This window comes from Vulpes vulpes, chromosome 4, assembly GCF_048418805.1.
Source record: "Vulpes vulpes isolate BD-2025 chromosome 4, VulVul3, whole genome shotgun sequence".
NCBI lineage: Eukaryota > Metazoa > Chordata > Mammalia > Carnivora > Canidae > Vulpes > Vulpes vulpes.
Genome location: NC_132783.1, coordinates 41621380 through 41635256, shown reverse-complemented (window position 1 = coordinate 41635256; position 13877 = coordinate 41621380). Strand labels below are relative to the sequence as shown.

Here is a 13877-nt window from a genome sequence, read left to right as displayed (position 1 = left end):
CAGTGAAGACTGAAATGAACACAGAAACATTCTCCTAGAATTTTGTTAGTATCAAACACCTTATTTTACTGTCAAATGAGTGAGAAACACCATATGCCTGTATTGCAGAGCTATAGGTTGTTATACTATTGACATAAAAACTAGCTGGGGAGATTAGGGACTTTCTCCTATTGAACAATTTGATTTTATACTACCAGAGGTTCCAATTTGCCTTTGAATTTTCCAAAGTCAAATATAGTCAAGGTATGGATTAAGCTTCTAGTCTTCTTTATGTTTTCATACTAATTAATTGGAATGCTCCTATCTTCAATTAAATTATTTTCAAGATTTTATAAAATGCCTGTGCTGTTTCAGAAGAGTTGATATGAGAGTACTCAGTATTCTGAAATTGTATACAAACATCAAAACTATGAATTAACAGAAGTCAACCATGTCTGATAGACCAAATGATATTTGGGAGGGTGGGGAAAACAACCTAGCCATTTGGGGAATGAAGACAGTACTTGGGGATTCAAATAAGGGAAAGGAACCAAACACTTAGCTCAAGAAAGGCAGGTAGCCTGAGATCACTATCTCTGTATTTCACACATGTGGGTGCTAGCTCAGCCTCTTACACTTTCATATTAAGCACATTCTCTTTGAGGAATGGAAGTCAGTGTCTAATGATGTGAAGGCAAAAGGAAATGTCATGGTGCCCAGGAAATGGTTGCTGCTTTTAATTGGTATTTGTGTCATTTTAAAAGTGCTTTGTTAGTAGTCAAGATTGTGAAAGCTGTTGACATCTTCATCCTTGCCAGACGAACATCCACCTTCTCTTGGGTTGTGCAATATGCTATCACCATTCAACAAATGTTTATTTGTTGTGGCTCTCTGAAGGCATAAAACTGTTGTTAAACACAAATTTGCTAGTCAGGTGAGGAAGGTAGATTATATCAGTATGGAATTGTAGCTAAAAAATGAATTTTTTGAAACCTCTATTTAAAAACATAATTTCAGAGTTTTTTACTTGCTTTATATTTTGTAGCAAATTTCAGAAGCCTCACACTTCTTTTGCTTTCTGTTTGTTGTTTTTGCTTTTAGCAGATGGTCCATATCTTCAAATATTAGAGCAACCTAAACAGGTAAGAGGGTTAAAGGGATGGGACTTCCTCTTTAAATGCTAGATCCATAAGCACTGGATTCATATCTCAAGCACTGAATAGAATAACAAGTGAATTTTACGAAGGAAGTAGTTTATCTAGAACTTCAACACCCTGCCAATTTATGTGACAATTTCATTTGTCTACTTCATATTTCTCTTATTCATTCTTCCAAGTGTCCTGAGCCTCAGTAGTAGTTCTGTGAAACCTAGATGATTATAGATCCTTGCTATCTCACTGTCTCCACCATCTTTTCTTAGCAGCCACTCCCTAGTAAAAAACTTAAGTTGTCTCCATTCTTTTTCATTTATAAGGAAATAGCCATGTATGCAGTTTATATATACTGAGATACACCCATCAACCCTGTCCATGTACATGCTTTACTTCTTAGCCTTCCTCCTTCCTTTAGAAGCCCCACCCTTTTCTGTTTGTTCTTTGGAACATGTGACCTAAGATACTATACGTACCAGTGGGGTGTAGATAAAGTATTAGAATGGACGATTGGGTCCTCTGCCCTCTGGTGTTAACTTTAGAGTCAGCCCCTTTGAGACAGGACAGGAGCATTTTATTTTGTCAGGCTCTTCCTCTTACCACTAGATTTTGTTGAGGATACCTGGGAATTGAAGTGGCTTCCTTACCATGCCCCCCACTCTGTAGATAAATATTTATTGGAAATTGGGTGGGGCCATTGCTATGAAAGAAGAAGAAAAGTCTTAATGCTTTTCTTATTGGAGACAGCTCAATTATTATGAGATTTTCAGGAGAATAGTATAGTACCCCCACAGAATGAGAACAAAGTAAGGGCAGCCCTGGTGGCCCAGCAGTTTAGCACCACCTTCAGCCCAGGGCATGATCCTGGAGACTCCGGATCGAGTCCCATGTCAGGCTCCCTGCATGGAGCCTGCTTCTCCCTCTGCCTGTGTCTCTGCCTCTCTCTCTCTCTCTCTCTCTGTGTCTCATGAATAAATAAATAAAATATTTTTTAAAAAAGAGAGAAAAAAAAGTAAGTAAATCTCTGAATGGATGTGCTTACCACATTAGTGTGAGACTGGAGATGAGTATACCTGCTGTCTTGCAGTTATTACCCAAAACTTTTCTAAATGTTTTTAGTAGCTCAGCTGAGTGAGTGTAACACTTTTGCATTGTATAACATTTCATGCTAACTAGGTCAAGAACTTAAAGCATCCATTGTGGTTACTGTAATTGTGACATGTGTTTGGATTTTGGTTAGAATTTAAAGGATATAACTTTCTTAACTATTATTATAAAGCTGAACTTGGATAAAAGTTTTTGATGTGGAGACAAAATGCCCCATGAGAGTTCGTAGTATTATTGTTCCAGTTGCTTGCAGTGGCAGACAGATTCCATGGACTGCCAACATGACTTGCCTTTGTTTTACCTCCATGTCCAATTCTTTTTTTTTTTTTTTTAATATTTTATTTATCCATTCATGACAGAGAGAGAGAGAAAGAGGGGCAGGGACACAGGCAGAGGGAGAAGCAGGCTCCATGCAGGGAGCCCGACGTGAGACTCAATCCCGGGTCTCCAGAATCAGGCCCTGGGCTGAAGGCGCCACTAAACCACTGAGCCACCCAGGCTGCCCTCCATGTCCAATTCTCATAGGAGGTAGCTAATTTTCTGAAAGACTCTCCCAGTGGAAGTTTATCCCCTAGAAGTCTATGCAATGACCTGGCCTGGAAATTTTTCTAGCTCGCAAAACCTGCATAACCCATGAAAGTGAGAAATCAAACTAAAATCTGTTTCTCTACATACTAGGCAAAGCATGTTTTTCAAATATCTATTTTCATAAGCATAAATAATAAGAATTTTAAAATGCAGTTCCTTATTACAGGTTTACCAGTCATAAGGAAAAATTGACACATATGATTTACCTAAAGGGCTATGTAGTTCCAAAATTCAAAATTTAATTAACTACACGTAGATGTCGAAAAGCTCACCTGAGTAAAACAATGTGTTTGTTTACCAACTAATGTTATTTTGATGTCTGACTCCAGTGAAAGTAAAAAGATTGTATTTAAGTCAGACTTTCTGACAGGATAGATGTAGTCCTTGCTTTTGAGGTTGATGATTCATTGTAAGCAAATGGAGTTACTAAAATGAATGGTTGTGGATCGACAAACCTCTAATCTCAAAAATTTAGAATCAGAAACACATTTAGACTATACATGTGGAGACAGCTTATCTTCCTGAAAAAAATGTAATAAATTTCCATCCTCAGGTTAAAAATTCCTTTGCATAGAAGTTTAGATATTCTTATGCAACCATTCAAACTGTAAGCAAGCTATTAAGACATGTCTCTTTACTCATATTGTATTTGACACTACTCCCAATAAGATATAAAAGCATACATGTATATATTTCTCCACCTGTCTAAAGGAATTTTGTGATTAAAGATAATGAATTACTTTATTAAAAAAAATGAATTACTTTATTAAAATTGTTCATTAAAAAATATTTTTTAAAAAGTTAGAAAAATTGTTCTTTTTTTTTTTGCTGCAATTTTCCCTAGCGCAGACAGAGATGAGTCATAGCGTAGACCACTAATCTTTAGAATATCCAGTTCTGTTGCATATTATTCAGTGCTAATTATCTAATGCTTTTTAAAAACTGAAGTTGTATTTAAATAGATTAGCAGTCAATAAATCTCTATCTTTATGGTTAGCCAATTCTGGAGGCTCATGTTGCACATGCTGCTGCTTTTTCATGCTTTTAGAAATTTCATTTAAATATTAAAAATAAGCCAGCAGCCTTTGTCCACAAAAGGCATAGGGCTGAATTTGTAACTCAGTTTTTAGTTTGAATTTTGTGAGAAGCAAAGTCGCAAAATTGCTCCTAATGACTAACTATACCTCAAGGTTTCCCTGGTATTGGGTTTGAAATCTCCTGAGGAGTCATATGCAAAAGTATTTTAAGTCTCAGTTTATTGAGTTGATGATACACTCTGGATCCACGTATGACTTGAGGAACTTGCCCACACTAGGAATTTACTTTGGGCCTTACTCATCCCATAAAATATGCTTTCGGACTGATCCTCTTTGGAAATCAGAAAGTTCTCAGAAAATATAGGGACATTTCCAGATGTTTATCAAAGGTGTAAATTAGTTCAGGGCCCTTGGACCACTCAGACTATTTTGTAAGACCCTATGATGCATAGTGACATATAGAGCGATCAAGGAGGACAAGAGTTTTTGCATTGGCTCATGAGCTCAAAGCTGTGAAAACCTTTGCATTTGCCATGCTTTGTGGTTGTTGAGTATGCAAGGTAGAAAGCCTCTACCACCAGGTAGTGGGTGTGCAGAGCTCCTGATAGCCTAGTGCTCTAGCACTGTTTATATGAAATCAGTCCCACTGTAAAAATAATTGAAAGTTCCTTAAAGAACTAATTAACTAACTTAATTAAGATCTTTGAAAAGGATTTGAAAGAAGAAAACCTTTGGTTAAGTTTAAACTATAACACTACCACATATTGATTGACATCATTTTAAGTTGAGCCTTTTAGGAAAAATTCTGAAAGCTCCCTTAATATTAAGCTTCCCTAATATCAGATCCATTGTCATAATAGTCCTAGTTTTATTCTTAGTATGCAAATATATACAGTTATAACTGTTAGCTTTGTAAATCATAAAATGCTAGAACTGGAATAAACCTTACAGATGGTCTTGTCTTATCTTCTCATATGTATAGATTTAAAAAAAACAAACAAACATAGAACTTCAGTGTTTATCTGCCCACAGTAGTTCACGTGCTAAAGGCTTCCAGCTATCTCTTCACTGATTTACTACATCTGTAGAATTCTTGAGTTAATAGTATTGAAAGGCATTATCTGGTTTTGGATTATTCGGGTCAGTTAGTATATCAAGCTGGAGCTTAATAATATCAATAATCATAAAACCTAAAATCTTATCTTCTGAACTGTTGCATAGTGTCTTCTACAACACTGAAGCAATATATTTAACAGGACGTTTCTGTATTCCCTTCCAAACCAACTGTAATCAGAGTAGATAAAAGAACTCCTTTAAGTAAAAGTCAAAGAAGCACAAATCAGTAACATGGCCAAGTTCAGGAGCTTGGCAGTGGCAATTTGAGATGAGGAAGCTCTGATTCAAACAAGCTGCAGCATGTCAAGTCCAAGGCTTAAACTCTTCAGCGGTTCACTCCCCACGTAGGCACAGCAGGAGAGGTTCTGCAGGGTGAGGGACCTGGCTTTTAAGCCACAGCTCAGTGCACAAGTATCGATTAACATCTATGTTTATAATAAGATTATGGGAAAAGTGGGTCTCGTTTGCAGTCCTCTTTCACAGGTTATGTTTTTCCTCTCTCACCTAATACACACAAGAATTAAACATTTATATATAACTTTGTTCGTATAATTTGTAATGAGTATTTCTCAAGTTTGTTGTCTCTGTATTCACCTTTGCAGAGAGGATTTCGTTTCCGTTATGTATGTGAAGGCCCATCCCATGGTGGACTCCCTGGTGCATCTAGTGAAAAGAACAAGAAGTCCTACCCTCAGGTCAAAGTAAGTTTGTGGTGTCCTTCTATATGATTCTGGAAGACTGGATTTCCGAAGAGCAAAAGAAAGGAATGCTCTAAGTGAATATAGTCTGCCTTTGGTTCTAAGATGTTTAAATGATTCTTATACTTTTTAAGTAGAAATTTGTCTCTTAGCAGAAGTGACAAATCTTTAAATTGGATTAATATTTCCATATAGTCAAAATGATTACAATGTTGACCGACTTTTACTATTTCTTGATCATCTCCAAGGGTTTTTTAGTTGTATACTTCTGGAAATTTTAATAAGTGTTTGAAAGAAGTGCTTAATTTCAGCCTTCTGGAGATTTTTTTTCCCAGATTTTATTTATTTGAGAGAGAAAGAGAGGGAGTGAGGCAGAACAAGTAAGAGGAGGGGCAGAGGGAGAAGCCGACTCCCCACTGAGCAGGTAGCCCAATGTGGGGCTTGATGCCAGGACCCTGGGATCATGATCCAAACTGAAGGCAGACACTTAAAACTGACTGAGCCACCCCGGTGATGCTTGCCCTTTGAAGATTTAGTGAAAAACAACAGATGACTGGGTTTGTGGATTATGTGGCATGGTATTCAAGAGCCTGGACTAAGATCCAGGCTCTGTGACTAGCCGTGTGCCTTTGCCTAGGTTATCTGACACTTCTAAACCTCAGGACCCTACTGTGTACATTGCAGAAATGTTAATGGTCTGTACTTCATAGAGTCTTCTAGAGATTGAATGAGAGAATGTGTGTGAGTGTTTTCAGAGAGCCTGAAAGTACTGCAGGGCCTCTCTTGAGCAACCGTGCAACTATACATGCTAGTCCTCAGAACCCACTGCTTTCTGACATGTCTGGAGCGTGCCTGGTCAAACCTTTACACATCTTCAGGTTCTTTTCTGTTCACTAGTTTAATTGAGAATATCATTCTCAGAGTGGTTTTGAGTTTCTTAAGTTCTAACATGATGCCGTGGTTCATGGACTGACTGGTAAGAATTTTGCAGATAAGCCAGTTGATAATTACAATTTGGCTATTTGTAAAAGTTTTATTTGTCCAGTAAAACTAGGCTTTGGCAAAAGGTTATCAATTCAGTTTCCACCGAGGGGTGTGTGCCTCTCAGGGTAGAACATACTTATTTCTTTTACTCTTGGTTTGTCTTTGTGAGAAGGTGAAAGGCAACAGGACAGACCCTCAGTAAAACCGTGATGTGGAGGAAATTTGCCTTTGGTTTTGCCAGCTTTGTGTTCTGCTTCCTCCCTCTCCTCCCTCTCCACTTCTAGGTCCAGAACTCTCTAGTGTCTCATCCCAGTCCCAAGACAAAAGACAAAATACTGTGATGTTACTCCTTACCTTTTGAGTGAAATTCACCCCTATTACATGGTCTCAGCCCTACTTGTCATATTTGCATCGGAAGTGTCCTCGCTGCCCTACAGAATGAAAGATTTTCCCATGCAGGGTCATTAGGTGGGGTCAATATAATGTGTTTAACTCATGGAAGGAGACCACAGTCTTATGGGCTCAAGTCCTTTAGAATCTGGGCAAGGAAAGAGGAGCAGCAATAAACACAGGAATTAGCATTTATTAAGCACCAAAGAGTTGCCAAGTGCTTTACATACATAATCTCCTCTAATCCTCCTAACAGTTCTGACTGGTGAAAAGCGTAATGTCTGTGAGGAGACTGAGGCTCAGACAGAGGAATTCACTTGCCTTTCTCAATGGTTGGTGGCTCTTCTTCCAACAGCAGACTGTTGCTTATTGCACTCTCCCGCAGAGTGTGTGCCTGTAGGGTCCTGGAGGCAGGGGCCTCGGGAATAGGATGTGGGAGACTATGGTAAAATAAAGAGCAGAGAATTGGAACTCTTGAAGACAAGGGGGAGAGAGGCTCAGGGGGCCAAGAGGCTTCCGATGGTAAGGAGTCAGATCCAACACTTATCTTTCTTTTTCTTTTTCTTTTTCTTCTTTTTCTTTTCTCTCTCTTTTCCTTCCTCCCTTTCTTCCTTCCTTTTCTTTTCTTTTCCTTTCTTTTCTTTTCTTCTCTTTCTTTTTGAGAGAGAGAGAGTACCTGTGCGCAAATGTGACAGAGAAGCAGAGGGAGAGGGAGAGGAAGAGAGAGAATCCTAAGCAGGTTCCACACCCAGCATGGAGCCCCATGTGGGGCTGGATCTCAAGACCTGAGATCATGACCTGAGCTGAAATCAATAGTCAGATGCTTAACTGAATGAGCCCCCCAAGCACTCCTCTAGTATTTATCTTTTTAACATATGTGTCTTCGTATCTTATATATATATATAAGTATTTTATGCATTTGTGTATGTGCTTATAATAAGGATAATTGAAAGATACATGTTATCAGCATTGATACTGGTTTTAACTACTGAGGAATTAACATCAAGAGAAAAAAATGGTTTTTTTTTCTAGACTGGTTCTGTACAAAAAATATAAATTACGGTATTTTCATGAACTATTTACTTGTATTGCTCCAGTCTTTTGTGGCTAAGTAACAGTTTTTGATACTAACAAATACATAGTATATTTGTTGTAAATGTATCACCTGATTAAAAACTTCATTCATTTATGCTCAGTGTTCATATATCCTCCTCATGTAGTGGTTGCTGCCTCACATTTACAAAATAATTCAGAAATGAAGCATCCTAATGGAGACATTAGATGTTCTTATCAAATCGTAGTTTCTATATCAAAGATTTTAATACTAGTGGAAAATAGTATATAAACAACAAATAATAAAGTCAGTATAAATGTGTAAGATTGCTCATTATTGAACTTGAGCTACGTGTCATTATTTCACCCAATCATTTATTTTTTATTCACTAATTCAAGATATATTCATTAAGCACTTAGTCCAATTGTAAGAAAAGGAAGAACAGTTTAGAGAATCTGTTACAAACTGTCACTGTTCTCCTAGCTGTCATTGTTCAGTGAGAGTTTTAGTGCCTCTGTTGTTCATAACAGTTAAAGGAAGTCATTTTATTTATCTTAAAAGCTCTTAATCAGAAGGGTGAAGAGGAGGAAGAGAAAGACACAACCATGAGGCGTTTGTCCCAGAGCTCTTCTCCCAGTATCACTGTTAACAGTGATAGTAAAAGGGTCACCTTTCAGGTTCAAATGGATTTTCAATCCTTATTCTCTGTAAAAATTTAGACAGAGGAAAGAGTTGCTCTTGGTATATATCTCTTATCAGGAGGATCTTTCCAATGGTACATGTCTTTTGTTGTAGTGAACTAAGCTCTTGTTCTGTGTGGGTCTGGAAGGGGGTGGGCCGGGTACAACTCTGTCAGGGTTTCTCAGACTCCGCAATACTGACATTTTGGCCCAGAAAACTCTTTGTTAGGGGGGCTTTCCTGTGCATCACAGGGTATTCAGCAGCATTCCTGGCTTCTACCTGCTAGAAACCAATAGCCTCTCTATAGTTGCAACAACCAAAAAATGTCTCTAGACATTGCCAAATGCCGACTTTGGGAGTGGGGGGCAAAATGCTTTAGAACCTGCTTTAGAACCGCTGATCTAGATGCAGAGTCAAATCAACCTTAACATTTCTCCTATGCGTACTTTTCTACTCTAATGCTGTAGCACATGGGTTATATGGAATTGCCTAAGTATATTATTTTGCAAACATACATACTTTTCTCCATTACTAGAAGATACTTATTTTCAAGATGATCATGATGACTATATAATTTCTTCTGGGATCTCTGAGCTAGCATATCTGGATATTAAAGAGAAGGAAAAAGATATTTTAAACATTCCATTTTCTATGATAACTGCATATCTAAAAGTTAACTTAGGAGTTCTGTTGGCACCCGGTTATGAACTGTTGCAGAAGAGAAACAACAGAAGAGAAAGTGAAAGTGAAATAGGTTTAGCCAAGGCAGTGAACCTGCAGAGCCGAGGTTGTGCGTGAACAATGGTAGCATCATTGGAATAGCCTTCATCCTCCCTTCCAGTGGAGGAAGGTATAACAGAGGGCGCCCCATACTTACCCCAGAATCCATTCCTGCAGGAACTTCAGAAGAGGGCATTTAGATTTACTGCGAAGAAATGCCATTTCTGAGGACTACATATGCTTCAGCTGTAACAGTGAAATATTACAGGCTCTGCCTTTTCCTCACCTCCAGCCTCTTCCTGTTCTCTCTCTCCTCTCCATTCTTACTCCCTCTCTTTGCCTCACCCCTCTCTTGGAGCACAGCACTCCTTTGACGGGCCTCTGAGAAGCTGGTGGCTCCCCATGCATTCTGTCACATGCAGGCACCAGCAAAGGGCCGGGGGCCATCCAGAAAGCTCCTGGGGTTGGCTGTGACTTCAGAGCTGCAGACCTCTAACTACACTTTACACAGTATGTGAATGTAAAATCTGGTTGGGTTACTCTCTTGTTAATTGTCCAAATATGATACTCAAGTTATCATTTTAAAACAACGCTAGGGGTCTACCCACTTCTACTTTTTCTACTGGAATTTTGTCCCATGCCTAAAACCCTATTTCTAATAAGTTGGCTCTGGGGTAGGCTTAGACCCACTCTTACTGGGTAGAGATTATTTCTAGAACTCGGGCTATAGGCTATGGGACCATCTGGTGCTCTGCATGCTCCTTTCAGGGGAGAATCCCAATCAGATTTCTAGAGCCTTGCTGTGTAAGTCTTCACATTCTTTTCAAAAAATTGTTTTAATTACAAAATACTTCAAGCATACTTCAAGAGTATTGAAAAATTGGTACAACAAACATGGCATATGCTATCTAGATTTAATAGATCTTAACATTCTCCCATGTTCGCTTCTGATCTCTCTCTCCAATGAAACATAGTTATGGCTATAACTCTATCCACCTATAATTTTTTCCTTCTTTTGGTAAGTAAACCACTATTGTGAAATTTCATTCTCTAATATGATTTGCTATTTTTACTGTGTAAGTATGCTTCCATAAATACTGACATTTTCAAGAAAATTGATTTTACTGATATCCACCCTACTTTTCTATTATATATCATGGCTCCGTTTCAGGGCAAATAGGAGTTAAAACTAGGCTCCACTGAAGATCAGTGTTCACTTTTAACCTACTGATTCCTCTTTATCATTTAGATAAAATGTATTCACTTACGCTATGGAGTTTATTCTGACTCAACAACAAAAAATAGCACTAAGAGAAAAATCTTGGGAAAGTAAATATGCAAACTAACCCTTATGCCTCACCCTTCTTAAAGAATAGCTTTCCTGTTGTTAAACATTTAATATTCTATTATACTCTCCAATAAAGTTTCTCTTTAAAGTTTCCTCAGTTTTCATTTCATCACGGAACTCCTAATGGGAGAGGCTGGCAGAAAAGCACAAGTACCTTCTTCTTCCTCCGGGCCAAGCTTGTCCTTGCCTGTTTTTGACTCAGCAAGGAGTGCCAAGGAAGGCTCGTTTCCCTCTTTTTCCCGAAAGTTATGCATCAGATTTTTTTTTTTATTAATCAAACCGCTTTCCTCTTCGCAGAGGTGGCAGGGTGCCAACAGGAGCAGCCCCGTGGGGTTTTAGAAACTCTCAGTGTTCTCTTCCAAAGCGGCAGAAAGCACCCATCCTCAGCCAGTTTGACATCCTCCAGCAGAGCCCACTCAATGCCAACCAGAAAGCAGTGTCAGTGACCTTGATTCGAAAATACAAATAGCTTACCAGTTGGTATTTTTATTTTCTCTTCGGTTATAAATATCAAATGCGATGGACTACAACTTGAACCACAGCTGATGTGAGCATAACTATTTTTAATCAAATGTTTTCTAAAAACTTGTTCTCACATATGTATTCTTTCCTGAGCGTTGTACGTTGAACAGAAGGCATGTGTTGAGACATGTAGGTCAGCAACAGCTTTTTGGTGGTCCCTCCTGCCCGCTTGAATATTTTTTTGTTTTGTTTTAAGTCCCCACTCCTGGTGTCTCTCACTTAAAAATCTTAAATGTTAAGTTGTGTCAAGGTCAAATAAAGACTGGCTGATCTGCTGTGGCATTTAGAGATATCACATATCCTTGCATAACCTTTGCTTTGTATAGACTTGTCTGATCCAGGAGGTTTGTCATTTTGAGGATATGGTTTTAAGACTAATTTTGAATAATTTAATCTGACTCAATTTCTAAAAGCAAGGGAAGAAAATCACCAATCATCAATGAGGCATGCATATAGAACCTAAGCTCGTAGCATTTATTAAAATTTATATCAACACCCCTAAGCTGTTTCCTATTTGCATATGTTCATAGGGGAAAAAACGACCTCCCCTAGGGGCAGAGCCCTCTGCTCTGTATATTGAGGAGAAGGCTTTGTAACCTGGGTCCCTTTGGGTGTTTTCAGAGAATTTTAGGACTTCTGAATTTCCATGCAGAATTTTATGTAAATGTATATACATTTTTCTGAAGAGATAACTTTTTTTATCAGGTTTTCAAAGGAAGGGACTCAAACAGGGTTTAGAATCAATGCCATAGAGTACATATCTCTTTAGCTTTTTGACAGCAGCTAATTAAAAGATTGATGTGTATTTATATATATGTTATATCTTTATAAATTTTTAATTTTTGTATCTTTTAATTTTATAGTTATATTTTTCCTTTTTTAAAATCCATTTTAAGTGAGTTGAAATACTTCAGCGTGCCAACACAAAGCTCAGGAAAGCCTCCCTTTACTTTGACTATAGGATGAAAAAGAAGGGAGACTTACTATCAGCAAACAAAAAGGTGAATAGGCCTCACTGCTTTTTCCCTCTTGCCCTTCCATATTGATACTGATTTCAGCATGAAGTAACCATTAGTGATTAAAGTCAAAAGAGAGAAAATTCCTTTAACAAATAGTCATTGAGCCCTGTGTATCCGGTCCTGCTCTAGGCAAGCAGATAAAATTCTCTTCCATGTGTAACCACAATCTAGACTTCTAGACAATTTTTCTTTCAAGTAATTCAGAAGTTTTGCATTCAGCCTCTAGAATAAAACATTACCCAGTAGAATATTTTTTTAAATAGCCCTCTAAATTCACTGTATGTATTCATTGCCTCTGTTAAGAACTAGAGTGAGCTATTCATTGAGGAAACTTCTGGCAGAGATCATAGCTATGAGTCTTAACCCTTAGAGATTATCAAGGGAACCAACCACAAATTCTTGAATTTTTAGTTTTGTTTTTGTTGGTCTGGCTTGGTGACCTTCTTCTGCTGCCCATTCCCATTTTTCTTCCCTCTTCTCTGAATACATGATAGTCTTGGGACCATTGTTCAGTCTATAGCAAATTTCTGATGGCTTCTAACCCCTGTGGGTTCTGTCTGAAGATTATATGTAGTGTCTCTTTATTCCATTCAAAAATTCAGGTCTCATAAAGTCATATACTGGTAATTCTTCTTGAAAAGATAAGGGTATCTGGAAGTACTACAACCCTCGAAATCCCTTCCTCCACAGACAAGCTGTTTCTCTGCCTGTCAGCAGTTCTAGAGGTGAGGCTGTAGGCTACCCTGAAGTCTCAGCCTCCTCTTCTCACCTGCACAGGAGTTCCAGATCAGAGCCCTCTGGTCTACATTTGCCTCCCTGAGGTCTCCTGAGGGTGGGCTGGAAGGTGCATGTGGACATTCACAGACGGTTCCTCTCCCTTGAGGTCCCTATCCACCCAACAGAACAATTATAAGAATGGATTGTTGTGCGTACTTTCATTGTCTCGTTTAGGTATCACAATAATCTACTGACATAGGTTCTCTGAGCTCCATTTGTTAAATTAGAAAATTGAAGCCTAGAAAACTTAAGAAGCTTACCCTGAGTCTCATAATCTTTCTGGGATGGAGGTGAAGATGTCAGTTCAGGCAGTATGCTTTAAGAGTCCATGCACTCTTAACCATCACAGGATACTATTCATTATTGAAATATTAAGGGTCTGTGTGAGGGGCCTTTAAATCTGTGGTCTGAGACATCAGAATCACCCAGGAATAACTGCAGAGATGCCTGGGACCCATTCCACACATGCTTTTTTAAAAAAATTTTTATTTATTTATGATAGTCACACACACACAGAGAGAGAGAGAGAGAGAGAGAGAGGCAGAGACATAGGCAGAGGGAGAAGCAGGCTCCATGCACAGGGAGCCCAACGTGGGATTCGATCCCAGGTCTCCAGGATCGTGCCCTGAGCCAAAGGCAGGCGCTAAACCGCTGCGCCACCCAGGGATCCCCTATTCCACACATGCTTAACCACAATGGATCATTT

The 13877-nt window shown here is 38.6% G+C and overlaps 1 protein-coding gene across 2 annotated transcripts in view; it reads left to right on the top strand.

Moving 5' to 3' along the window:
- NFKB1 (nuclear factor kappa B subunit 1) overlaps positions 1–13877 on the top strand; it is a 119189-nt gene that overhangs the window by 34405 nt on the left and 70907 nt on the right. Inside the window, exons 4-5 of one of the 2 annotated variants that reach the window (XM_072755556.1) lie at positions 1084–1121; positions 5581–5679. In XM_072755556.1, the coding sequence (XP_072611657.1) occupies positions 1084–1121; positions 5581–5679 (137 nt within the window). Of the gene's footprint in view, positions 1–1080; positions 1122–5580; positions 5680–13877 lie in introns of both variants that reach the window. The other variant, XM_072755557.1, reaches the window with a different exon arrangement.